This window comes from Dendropsophus ebraccatus, chromosome 7, assembly GCF_027789765.1.
Source record: "Dendropsophus ebraccatus isolate aDenEbr1 chromosome 7, aDenEbr1.pat, whole genome shotgun sequence".
Lineage (NCBI taxonomy): Eukaryota > Metazoa > Chordata > Amphibia > Anura > Hylidae > Dendropsophus > Dendropsophus ebraccatus.
In genome coordinates this window covers 135,725,800-135,739,816 of record NC_091460.1, presented here as the reverse complement: position 1 = coordinate 135,739,816, position 14,017 = coordinate 135,725,800, and the positions used below count along the sequence as shown (strand labels likewise).

Below are 14,017 nucleotides of genomic sequence, written 5' to 3'. Positions count from 1 at the left end.
GCTACTAACGCAAATAAGCAGAGTTTTCTTGGTTTTTAACCCCTTATCAAATGTCCCTACATGTTTACATAGCAGCTAGGAGTCAAATTAGAACAGAAAAAAAATACCCTCCTGAAAGGTCACGTTTTTAGAGTAGATTTGGAATTTACGTTAAGTAAATACTGATATATCCATGTTAAAATATTTTTTTTTTTAAAGTACACAAGGTGTCTTTACTTGACTGTATCTTTATGCTATAAGCAATGACACAAAAAAATAGTGCGTTGTACAGCACTTAGGGTACTATTTAGAGATGAGCGAACCTGGAGCATGCTCGAGTCAATCCGAACCCGAACTTTCGGCATTTGATTAGCGGTGGCTGCTGAACTTGGATAAAGCCCTAAGGCTATGTGGAAATCATGGATATAGTCATTGGCTGTCTCCATGTTTTCCAGACAACCTTAGAGCTTTATCCAAGTTCAGCAGCCCCCACTCAAATGCCGAACGTTCGGGTTTGGATGGACTCAAACCCGAACCTGGTTCGCTCATCTCTAGTACTATTACATGGGCCGATGATAGCCAGTCAGTGATGGCCAAGGACTTGCTGCAACTGTCAGCCCCCGAGCCCCGCTCCGGTGCTGACAGTTAACCCTATAGATACTGCAGTCAGCATGACCGCGGCATCTATAAGGCTTCAGACAGAGAAGTCTCTCTCTACAAAGGGAGAATTCTCTGTCTGATAACCATTGGGGCTTTGAGATTTGATCGCAGAGTCCCGATGGTAGCCACAGACACCGGAGGCCTCAGGCTTGGATGCAGAATTATGGAAGATGACATCATATAGGGCAGGTGTGTCAAATTTGTGGCCCTTCAGCTGTTGCATAACTATAATTCCCATCATGCCTCGACCAACAAAGCTTTAGCTGTCCAGGTATTGATGGGAATTGTATTTTTGCAGCAGTCTGAGGGTCTAAGTTTGACACCCATGCTATAGAGCAGTGCTTCTTAATTCCAGTCCTCGGGCCTGACGAACAGGTCATGATTTGAGGATATCCCATACAAAGGACAGCTGTGATAATACCTGATGCACTGACTATAATTATATCACCTGTGACATACTAAGGAAATCCTCAAAACATGACCTGTTGGTAAGGCCTGAGGACTGGAAATGAGAAGCACTGTTAGGGCGGGTTCACACTACGGAATTCTCGCGGACAATGTCCGCGGAATTCCTTCAGTTGTCCGCTCGCACGGGCACGCGCTTTTCCGCCGGCTCCATAGACATCATTCTATGGGCCGGCGTATTCCGCGATCCGCTGAAAGAAGTCACATGACACTTCTTTCAGCGTATAGCAGAATACGCCGCCCATAGAATGGTGTCTATGGGGCCGGCGGAAAGGCGCCCAGATGTGCGGGCGGACAGCTGACGGAATTCCGCGGACATTGTCCGCGAGAATTCCGTAGTGTGAACCCGCCCTTATAGAGGAACTACTGTTTGCACATGGATGACCTAATGCTGCGTTTACAATGAATGATTATCGTGCAAATATGCACGATAACGATCGAATTGAACGATAATCGTACGTGTAAACGCAGCGAACGATCAAACGTCGTTTACCGATTTTACTTATGTGCAAGATAGGCCTAAGCGATTGCAAAACGATTTTTCTGTACAATATATTGTTCAATCTAAACGCTGGTTGTTATAAAAAAAAAAAAACATGTTACTTTGAAATCGTTAATTGTACGATCGGGCGAATTATCGTTCTGTGTAAACGCAGCATTAGGCTCCTAAATAAAGTAAAGCTCTGTATGGAGCCTACGGTAGGACTTTTACAATGCACCCCCACAATTAGTCCCAGAAATTTTGCAATGAACAAATATTAGTCCTGATTTACCCAGTACCACATACAGCTGAACTTTCATGTTATGTGTGTAGGTGTAACAAATATAAATATGTGTGTGTGTGTATATATATATATATATATATATATATATATATATATATGCCCAATAGCCATTTCCTATATACTTTTTACCTATTTATACACTACCGTTCAAAAGTTTGGGGGTCACATTGAAATGTCCTTATTTTTTAAGGAAAAGCACTGTACTTTTCAATGAAGATAACTTTAAACTAGCCCTAACTTTTAACAAATACACTCTATACATTGCTAATGTGGTAAATGACTATTCTAGCTGTAATTGTCTGGTTTTTGGTGCAATATCTACATAGGTGTATAGAGGCCCATTTCCAGCAACTATCACTCCAGTGTTCTAATGGTACAATGTGTTTGCTCATTGGCTCAGAAGGCTAATTGATGATTAGAAAACCCTTGTGCAATCATGTTCACACATCTGAAAACAGTCTAGCTCGTTACAGAAGCTACAAAACTGACCTTCCTTTGAGCAGATTGTGTTTCTGGAGCATCACATTTGTGGGGTCAATTAAACGCTCAAAATGGCCAGAAAAAGAGAACTTTCATCTGAAACTCGACAGTCTATTCTTGTTCTTAGAAATGAAGGATATTCCATGCGAGAAATTGCTAAGAAATTGAAGATTTCCTACAACGGTGTGTACTACTCCCTTCATAGGACAGCACAAACAGGCTCTAACCAGAGTAGAAAAAGAAGTGGGAGGCCGCGTTGTACAACTAAGCAAGAAGATAAGCACATTAGAGTCTCTAGTTTGAGAAACAGACGTCTCACAGGTCCCCAACTGGCATCTTCAGTAAATAGTACCCGCAAAACACCAGTGTCAACATCTACAGTGAAGAGGCGGCTGCGGGATTTTGGGCTTCAGGGCAGAGTGGCAAAGAAAAAGCCATATCTGAGACTGGCCAATAAAAGAAAAAGATTAAGATGGGCAAAAGAACACAGACATTGGACAGAGGAAGACTGGAAAAAAGTGTTGTGGACGGATGAATCCAAGTTTGAGGTGTTTGGATCACAAAGAAGAAGGTTTGTGAGACGCAGAAGAAATGAAAAGATGCTGGAAGAATGCCTGACGCCATCTGTTAGCATGGTGGAGGTAATGTGATGGTCTGGGGTTGGTGCTGGTAAGGTGGGAGATTTGTACAGGGTAAAAGGGATTCTGAATAAGGAAGGCCATCACTCTGCACCGCCATGCCATACCCAGTGGACAGCGCTTGATTGGAGCCAATTTCATCCTACAACAGGACAATGACCCTAAACACACCTCCAAATTGTGCAAGAACTATTTACAGCAGAAGCAGCAGCTGGTATTCTATCATAGGTAATGGAGTGGCCAGCACAGTCACCAGATCACCACCCCATTGAGCTGTTGTGGGAGCAGCTGGACCGTATGGTACGCCAGAAGTGCCCATCCAACCAATCCAACTTGTGGGAGCTGCTTCTAGAAGCGTGGGGTGCACTTTCTCCAGCTTACCCCAACAGATTAATAGCTAGAATGCCAAAGGTGTGCAATGCTGGAATTGCTGCAAAAGGAGGATTCTTTGACGAAAGCAAAGTGTGATGGAAGAACAATGTTATTTCATATACAAATCATTATTTCTAACCTTGTCAATGTCTTGACTCTATTTTCTATTCATTTCACAACGTATGGTGGTGAATAAGTGTGACTTTTCATGGAAAACACAAAATTGTTTGGGTGACCCCGAACTTTTGAACGGTAGTGTATACTGGTTGAATTTTTCATAAAATCTTTTTCCACTTAATTATTGGCTCTTTTGAAGCTAACTGGTATTCAAAACGAATGTACCACTGGGTGCACTGCTTTTTTTTTTTTTTTTTTACATGAACAGACTGGCGCTAGTGCAGGGTTGCCAGTATATTCCCAAGCACCGACCCCGGCATGAAGCACTGGAGGCTGGCCGCTGCCCCCCAGTGTGACGATCTCCCTTTCCCTCTGTGACGCTACTCCACTGATTCTAATGGAGCCGCATCACAGAGGGGAGGAGGTTTCGTCACACTGTGGGCCACCTCCAGTGTTTCATGCCAGGTCGAGGCTTGGGAATAGACCAGCGCCATACGCGGGAACCGGGCGGCGGTTCAAAAAAGGAAAACGGCATCGGAATCCCCGTGCCAGCGCCAGTCTGTTCTACGTAGTTTTGTTCTTTGACTTTGCAGCAGGTGGCTTGTGCTATGTATAAGATCAGCACAAGAAGATATATGTGTCTAAGTGCCGTGTGTTTATTCTGTTCTGTGCCGTTGATTATAAAAAAAGACTGTATACTTCTAGAGGCATGTGAGAATAAAGTCTAAGAGAGATCAGAGAGCCCTGAGCTCCTTGGGCTATTACCAAAGAAATTCCTGGGAGGACTGCTGCATAGATGGAGGACTGCTGCATAGAGGGATGACTGCTGCATAGAGGGAGGACTGCTGCATAGAGGGAGGAAAGCTGCTGCATAGAGGGAGGAAAGCTGCTGCATAGAGGGAGGAAAGCTGCTGCATAGAGGGAGGACAGCTGCTGCATAGAGGGAGGACAGCTGCTTAGAGGGAGGACTGCTGCATAGAGGGAAGACTGCTACATAGAGGGAGGAAAGCTGCTGCATAGAGGGAGGACTGCTGCATAGAGGGAGGAAAGCTGCTGCATAGAGGGAGGACAGCTGCTTAGAGGGAGGACAGCTGCTTAGAGGGAGGACTGCTGCATAGAGGGAAGACTGCTACATAGAGGGAGGAAAGCTGCTGCATAGAGGGAGGACTGCTGCATAGAGGGAGGGCTGCTGCATAGAGAGAGGACTGCTGCATAGAGGGAGGACTGCTGCATAGTGGGAGGACTGCTGCATAGTGGGAGGAAAGCTGCTGCATAGAGGGAGGACTGCTGCATAGAGGGAGGGCTGCTGCATAGTGGGAGGACTGCTGCATAGAGGGAGGACTGCTGCATAGAGGGAGGGCTGCTGCATAGTGGGAGGACTGCTGCATAGAGGGAGGACTGCTGCATAGAGGGAGGGCTGCTGCATAGTGGGAGGACTGCTGCATAGAGGGAGGGCTGCTGCATAGTGGGAGGACTGCTGCATGGAGGGAGGGCTGCTGCATAGAGGGAGGACTGCTGCATAGAGGGAGGAAAGCTGCTGCATAGAGGGAGGACTGCTGTATAGTGGGAGGACTGCTGCATAGAGGGAGGACTGCTGTATAGTGGGAGGACTGCTGCATAGAGGGAGGACTGCTGCATAGAGGGAGGACTGCTGCATAGAGGGAGGACTGCTGCATAGAGGGAGGACTGCTGCATAGAGGATGACCTCTGCTCATAGGCTTCCTAGTGATCTAACTCACCAGCTAGCCAAAATAACTAAAATAAATAAATAAATAAATAAATAAATAAATAAAATATAATCACATTTTCTACACTGGTTGTGTGGCTGAAAACATTTAAATTTCAATTTCCACATCATTTATCATTCCATTTGTTACTGTTCAATCTGTTGCTGTAGTGTTTGACCTTAAAGGGGTTGGCCACTTTATAGTAAAATAGGTCAGTGTACAGTATTAGTAAGTGTAATCACTGTATATACTGACAGTAGCTCCCTGTAATCACTGTATATACTGACAGCAGCTCCCTGTGTACCTCATAGAGCTAATATCAGACTCCCTTCCTCCAGGCTGGGCTGCCCTACTCTGTTTTGTTTCTGTCCATAAAATGGCTGACATGGAGGAGCATGTGACCATGCCCCACCCCCTGTGTCCTCCATAGACATATACAGGCTAAGTGGTGGACACTGAGGGACGGGGCATGGTCACATGCTCCTCCATGTCGGCCATTTAATGGACAGGAACACCACCGAGCAGTGCAGTACAGCCTGGAGGAGGGGAGCCTGATATTAGCTCTATGAGGTACACAGGGAGCTGCTGTCAGTATATACAGTGAGTACACAGGGAGCTGCTGTCAGTATATGCAGTGAGTACACAGGAAGCTGCTGTCAGTATATACAGTGAGTACACAGGGAGCTGCTGTCAGTATATACAGTGAGTATATAGGGAGCTGCTGTCAGTATATACAGTGAGTACACAGGGAGCTGCCGTCAGTATATACAGTGAGTACACAGGGAGCTGCCGTCAGTATATACAGTGAGTACACAGGGAGCTGCTGTCAGTATATACAGTGAGTACACAGGGAGCTGCTGTCAGTATATACAGTGAGTACACAGAGAGCTGCTGTCAGTATACACAGTGAGTACACAGGGAGCTGCTGTCAGTATATACAGTGAGTACACAGAGAGCTGCTGTCAGTATATACAGTGAGTACACAGGGAGCTGCTGTCAGTATATACAGTGAGTACACAGGAAGCTGCTGTCAGTATATACAGTGAGTACACAGGAAGCTGCTGTCAGTATATACAGTGAGTACACAGGGTGCTGCTGTCAGTATATACAGTGAGTACACAGAGAGCTGCCGTCAGTATATACAGTGAGTACACAGGGAGCTGCTGTCAGTATATACAGTGAGTACACAGGGAGCTGCTGTCAGTATATATAGTGAGTACACAGGGAGCTGCTGTCAGTATATACAGTGAGTACACTTACTAATACTGTACACTGAACAATTTTACTATAAAGTTACCATCCCCTTTAACCATACACATAGGCCAGCTGTCAGGGGAAGGCAGGTAGGAGGATAGATGACACCACTAGAGACAATGGGGCAAAGGAGAATTGTATCCAGCACTGAGAAGATCAGCGGACAGGCGGCTTGTGCCCATAAATAAAACATGATCACAAAATTTTGTACAAACAGTGATGGAGAATGGGTCTCCTTTTATAGCGTATGGAAGGGATGGTGATCACAGACCATGGGAGAGATGAGAAGCACTACACGACTTGGAATATTTAGGGAAATTTTGCTGATGGTCCTTCAACATGGCTTATTATTAACCATGCAGAGGCCAAAGTACAGTGTAGGATCCATCCCGGGAATGAGGCCACCTTATCGTAGTGGGATGGTTCACACTATTTTCACTGGAGTACCCCTTAAAAAAATAAGGCTAGATTTGATGGTAAGAATCTGACACATGTGCATTACTATAAAAAAAACTACAAAAACATCAAAGCAACACAACAGGCCTCCTTGTATATAAATACATGGCACATAGTTCTTGATCGACAATGGTTCGATTTTTGCCCCTATTTTACGTTACCAAACTTTTTCATACGTATACCAACTGATACGAGGCTGATCTGTACTAGTGACCGGCCTTACATCACATTGTCCGGGTTTGCACTCACTACAGCTAAAGGATTACAGCAAAGTGCTGACAGATCAGACCAATGTTATGTTTTATCCCCCTGCGGTTGGCAGTCAGTCCGCGGCAGGCTAACCAGCTGGCATCCCTGCTCTCCCAGATGACATACATTCTTCTTAATTGGCCTTTTTTTTTTTTTTTTGTGTGACTATCCATACGCTCAGTATAATGGGCTGGATACAAGATGAGATACAGGTGGACATGGAGGTATACAGGTTCTGTGTGGCATCCTGTAGTACGTTTGCACACAGATGTTGCAGCTGGACCTGTAGATTCACACTCATAGGATGCTAAAGCTAGAATCCCATAAATGCTTGATTGGCTGGTGACTGGGCAGGCCAAGGAAGTGCTGCAATTTAAAGGGGTACTCTGGTGAAAATCTTTTTCTTTCAAATCAACTGGTTTCAGAAAGTTATACAGATTTGTTATTTTCTTCTATTTAAAAATCTTCCCATGCTGTATGTCCTGCAGGAAGTGGCGCTTTATTTTCAGTCTGACACAGTGCCCTCTGCTGCCATCTCTGTCTATGTCAGGAACTGTCCAGAACAGGAGGGGTTTTCTATGGGGATTTGCTCCTGCTCTGGACAGGTTCTGACATGGACAGAGGTGGCAGCAGAGAGGAAAGAATACACCACTTCCTGCAGGACATACAGCAGCTGATAAGTACTGGAAGACTGGAGATTTTTAAATAGAAGTAAATTACAATTCTATATAACTTTCTGGAACCAGTTGATTTGATAGAAAAAGATGAAAACACTGTAAGGCTTAGCTGCCACTTCAAGAACATATCGGGCAAACGCAGCTATCTTGTTAAATAAATAATAAATCATGATCATTATTAGCGGCTGTATAATTTACAATACGGCCGCCTTCCCTCATATGTTCCCGAAGTGTTATAATTATCAATTTCACTCCTGATTTTGGTTGAAAAAAGACTGATGTAAGGACTATGGGGGAGATTTATCAAACATGGTGTAAAGTGAAACTGGCTCAGTCACCCCTAGCAACCAATCAGATTCCACCTTTCTTCCCATAGAGTCTGTGAGGAAAGAAAGGTGGAATCTGATTGGTTGCTAGTGGCGACTGAACCAGTTTCACTTTACACCATGTTTGATAAATCTCCCTCATAGAATATAGTCGGAAGCAAAAGACCACTGGGTCCATCTAGTCAGCCCTTTTAGTATTCCCCTTCTTATTACCTTAGGATAGATATATGTTTATCCCAGGCAGGTTTTCATGCTGTTATTGTAGATTTACCAACCACCTCTGCTGAAAGTTTGTTCCAAGCGTCTACTACTCTTTCAGTAAAGTAATATTTTCTCAGGTTTCTTCTGATCTTTCCCCCAACTAACCTCTCACTCAATGAGAAAGCGACTCTAGGGGGCCCCTATAGAATTCTGCAAACAATATGGGATTGACTGATAATCACAAAGGTTATTCTAAAAGTCACAAACCCTGAAGGGCAAAAACCTTTCCCCTGTGCTTCATCATTGCCAGATGTTCCGTTTTACATATTTGCCATGATGTATATTTTTAGCTTCTCCTAAGTGGAATGCACTGCGGAATATACTGGCGCTATATGTACATACATATCTTACCACTTACCACATGGGGATGGGACTGACAGCACTGCTCATCCTAATCTTCCTGATGCATGGACTACAGTGATGGTTACATAGATACAGCAGGAGAGGACAGGCAGCAAAGGGTGTATGGCTATATAAAATGTAGATTTAGTGATGAATAGTTCTATATGACTCCTAAAAAAGCCGTCACCTAACCTCGGAACAGGAGAAACATTGGTCACTCTGGAATACCAAGATTACCCGCAAACTAAAAATTATTAAAATTCCATTGACGTAATAATAGTTCGATTGTAATCCACAATATTTATCCGCATCATTTAATCAATATACAAAAAAATAATTGTAAATAATAGTCAATAGTCACAATACTTACTATGCGAATCGCTCTTCTCCCTGGATCCATCGACTTTCCCATCTGAATTGATCCTAAGGAAGAATCCTCCATTCTTACAGTAGAGTCTTTTTGGTTCCTTAAAGTTTCCTGGGGGAAATGGAGTGCTACCCCCATCATCTGGAGCTGGCGGGAGGGTGGTGATACTCCCTGCTGCCATCCCCACCCCCAAAAAACGTTTTGCCTTAGTTTTCGGCAGGGTGGCGGTGGTGGAGGAGAGGTCCGGCAGGTAGTAGGGGCTCTCCGATAGGCGTCCTGCGTTCACCGTCTCTCCTCGGTAGGGCCTCCTCGCTGTTCATTCAATTACTGGCAGCTCTTAGGAGTCACTGTAGAGGCATGATGCAAGTATGAGGATGTTGTATATCGTAAGAGTGTCATCCATAGTCCTCAGTGATGGCAGCAGAGGTTGCCGGCGCTGGGGGCACTCTGCAGGCTGCTTTTCATCCTGGGCCAACCCACTACCATCAGGACTTGTTCTGTCAAAAAAGGTCTTATTTATTTATATAGGTGAAGCCCTCCTCCACCCCCTCTTCTTCTTCTTCTTAGTGATGTTGGGAGCACTCAGTATTTTCCCAGGAAGCTACATGGAAGCACATTAGACTATAAGAAGCAGTATAGTGTTCCTGGGTATTTTCTTAGACAGGCTCTGCCAGTCACTTCTCAGCATTAGACTCCCTCCCCCCAGCACTGAATTACTTTGCAGGGCAATCTTAGGAGGAGGGAGCGACAGGAGAGGAGATGTGGGGGTTTGTGCTGCAGGAGCTGCCAGCACTTTTATTATTCAGCTAAACTTTTCAGAAAAGCTCTGGAGGGAAGCGGCAGGCGTCACTCTGATGAAACCACCAGTAATAGCCTTTGTTTGTAGCTAGTCAGGCCTCGGCTGTGCAGCGGTGGATGAAGCCACTTTATGCCTCATCCTCCTGTATTACATTACAATTGTTACAGGGAATGACTGTTGTTATAGGATAGGCAATACTATAACATAATAGGTGCATCCTGAGACTAATATACAGTGGTACCTCGGTTTATGAGTAACTTTGATTGAGAGCGCTTTGCAAGAAGACCTCAAAGTTTTCCAAAATTGTAACTTAGTTTAAGAGCATTGCTTTGGTTTAAGAGCTCCCTGTGCTGGGTGGGAGGGGGGGGGGGGGAGGGTCTGTAACCCCTCTCTCTCTGGACAGAGAGTGCTGCTATACCATGCTCACATATGTCCTGCTCATTTCTTCCAGTTTCTGCAAGTCCTTGTGTTTACCATCCTCTCTATTCCTGCTATAATCTGCCTGCACTCATACTCAGCTATACACACTGCTGTTATAATGTGCCTGCACTCACACTTCACCATTCACACTTCTGTATAGGGAAGTTTCTGTCACTGTCCTCCTGCACAGCTCCGTGATTCTCACTTCCTGATTGGTCCATGCTTAACACACCCCTCCCCATTGCTGTCATGTGACCACACAGACCTCTGACAGCGGTCCTGCTTCTCTATTCTAGCCTGTTGTACTACACTACTGCACTATGGGGATCTGCAGTTCCATCCTCTTTCTACAAACTGCTGCTGTTTTTTTCAGGTTTATGCACTTCCTATACATTATACTCCACATGCTGATTGCTATACTGTACTGTAACTTATAATATCACAGATTCAGCTGTTTCTAAACAATTATGCTCATAATCCAAGGCACCACTGTAGTTCTATTATATTAATGTCAAGTCTTTCAGCTGAGAGCCGCGGAGAATGGAGGTGCCCTATAACCGAACAATGAGGCAGGCGGAATTCTGAGCAGAGTCTGCGCCTGTTTTCCTCAGGGTGAATGGGCCCTTATTGTATAAATGAGACCACTGCAAAATATATATATATTTTTGGATGTATTTAGCTTTTATTTTACTGTGTGTTCGGAAGAGAGAAAACATTTTGAGATTGTTCTACTTATAACAAGGGTTTAAAATTGCCCTTAACCCCTTAACAACCACGGGCGTACATTTACGCCCCCACTGCCTGGGCCTTAACGCAGAAGGGTCTGCACCAGGCCCTTACCCTCACTAGCGGGCCGCCGCGATTGCGTGGCCGCCCGCCATTAACCCCTTAAATGCCACGATCGCGCTGCAGCGTTTAAGTATAAGTGACCGGAGCATCTTCGGTCACTTGGTGATCGGGACCCCGGCAGCATGTCTGCGGGGGTCCCGATCGGATGGCCTGACTGACGGAGGTCTCTTACCTTCCTCCGTGTAGTCAGGTCTTCACTCTTCTGATAGAGTCTGCCACAGGCCACAGGCCACAGGCAGGCTGTATCAGAAGAGCACAGATAACACTGATCCCTGCTGTGCTATGGCATAGCAGTGATCAGTGTTACTGATCCAATGTATGTGTGTGATAGCTTTCACATGGACAGAGGTGGCAGCAGAGAGCACTGTGTCAGACTGAAAAGAAAACATCACTTCCTGCAGTACATACAGCAGCTAATAAGTATGGGAAGACTTGAGATTTTTAAAGAGAAGTAAATTACAAATCTGTATAACTTTCTGACACCAGTTGATTTGAAAGAAAAAGATTTTCACTGAATAACCCCTTTTATATCTTATACAAGAAGGTTTGATTATTTGTTGTTTTTGTGTGACTGAAGCCCCCCAGATAACCAAGTATAATAGGGGTAAACCTTACAACAATACATTTTAGTAAGTAATATTTGTGGGTGGCATTTAAAATAAAAACCCAAATATCACTGATTACCTATGGGCAGGGGCGCCGCAATCATGAGGCGACCTGAATCGTCTGCCTCAGGCGGCGCCACCAGCTGTCATCATGGGGGCGGCATTCAGTGGCAGATTATAATATGAGCGGTTCGGGCGGCCGCCCACATTATAATCCGCCACTGACTGTACCGCAGGGCCGCTTTAACCAGAGGGCACATGGTGCACGTGCACCGGGCCCCCTGGTTAAAGGGGCCCCCCCGAGCAGGCCGGCCGTTGCTATGTGCGACCAGTGCGGTCGCACAGGGCTCCGGCCACCAGCCTGTCAGGGGGGAGCGCCATGGATGGGTAATCTACTTACCCCTCCATGGCGCCCCCTGCAGGGCCCCCCCGTCCGCCGCTGCCCCCGTCCGCTGCTGCTGCGGCGCTTCAGCGCTGCAGCAGCAGCGACACTGACAGAGAGAGAGCCATTGGCTCCCTCCCTGTCAGTCACTCACTCCTGTGGCCGCACTTCCTGCAGTCACAAGAGGCCGCACTCTCCCTCTAGCGGCCGACGTCACTGGAGCGTCGGCGCGAGGGTAAGGGGAGTGCAGCCTCTTGTGACCGCAGGAAGTGCGGCCACAGGAGGGAAGAGAAGAGGAACGCCTGGACCCAGGTGAGTAACAGTGTTTGTTTTTTTCAATGTTATATGGGAGGGGGAGCTATATACTACGGGGTGGGGGGGGGGGGGGGCACAGGGGGCTATATACTATGGGGGAGAACAGGGGGCTATATACTATTGGGGAGCACAGGGGAGCTATATACTATGGGGGAGCACAGGGGGCTATATACTATGGGGGAGCACAGGGGAGCTATATACTATGGGGGGGGCACAGGGGGCTATATACTATGGGGGAGCACAGGGGAGCTATATACTATGGTGGAGCACAGGGGAGCTATATACTATGGGGGAGAACAGGGGGCTATATACTATGGGGGAGAACAGGGGGCTATATACTATGGGGGAGCACAGGGGAGCTATATACTATGGGGGAGCACAGGGGAGCTATATACTATGGGGAGCACAGGGGGCTATATACTATTGGGGAGCACAGGGGAGCTATATACTATGGGGAGCACAGGGGGCTATATACTATGGGGGAGAACAGGGGGCTATATACTATGGGGGAGAACAGGGGGCTATATACTATGGGGGAGCACAGGGGAGCTATATACTATGGGGGAGCACAGGGGAGCTATATACTATGGGGAGCACAGGGGGCTATATACTATGGGGGAGAACAGGGGGCTATATACTATGGGGGAGAACGGGGGCTATATACTATTGGGGAGCACAGGGGGGCTATATACTATGGGGGAGAACGGGGGCTATATACTATTGGGGAGCACAGGGGGGCTATATACTATGGGGGAGAACGGGGGCTATATACTATTGGGGAGCACAGGGGGCTATATACTATGGGGGAGAACGGGGGCTATATACTATTGTGGAGCACAGGGGGCTATATACTATGGTGGAGCACAGGGGGCTATATACTATGGGGGAGCACAGGGGGCTATATACTATGGGGGAGCACAGGGGGCTATATACTATGGGGGAGAACAGGGGGCTATATACTATGGGGGAGAACGGGGGCTATATACTATTGTGGAGCACAGGGGGCTATATACTATGGTGGAGCACAGGGGGCTATATACTATGGGGGAGCACAGGGGAGCTATATACTATGGGGGAGCACAGGGGGCTATACACTATGGGGGAGCACAGGGGAGCTATATACTATTGGGGAGCACAGGGGAGCTATATACTATTGGGAAGCACAGGGGGCTATATACTACTGGGGAGCACAGGGGGCTATATACTATGGGGGAGCACAGGGGGCTATATACTATGGGGGAGCACAGGGGGCTATATACTATGGGGGAGCACAGGGGGTTATATACTATTGGGGAGCACAGGTTAGCTATATACTATTGGGGAGCACAGGGGCTATATACTATTGGGGAGCACAGGGGAGCTATATACTATTGGGGAGCACAGGGGTCTATATACTATGGGGGAGAGCACAGGGGGCTATATATTATGGAGAGCACAGGGGGGCTATATACTATTGAGGGGGAGCACAGGGGGGCTATATACTATTGGGGGA

General features: G+C 46.5%; 1 protein-coding gene across 1 annotated transcript in view; it reads right to left on the bottom strand.

The window, feature by feature from the left end:
• The window catches only part of FGF2 (fibroblast growth factor 2), a 39,452-nt gene extending 29,569 nt beyond the window's left edge, over window positions 1-9,883 (bottom strand). Inside the window, exon 1 of the mRNA XM_069978578.1 lies at window positions 9,159-9,883. Coding sequence (XP_069834679.1) covers window positions 9,159-9,336 — 178 coding nt within the window. The 5' untranslated portion in view covers window positions 9,337-9,883. The remainder of the gene's footprint in view (window positions 1-9,158) is intronic.
• Window positions 9,884-14,017: the final 4,134 nt, after the last annotated feature.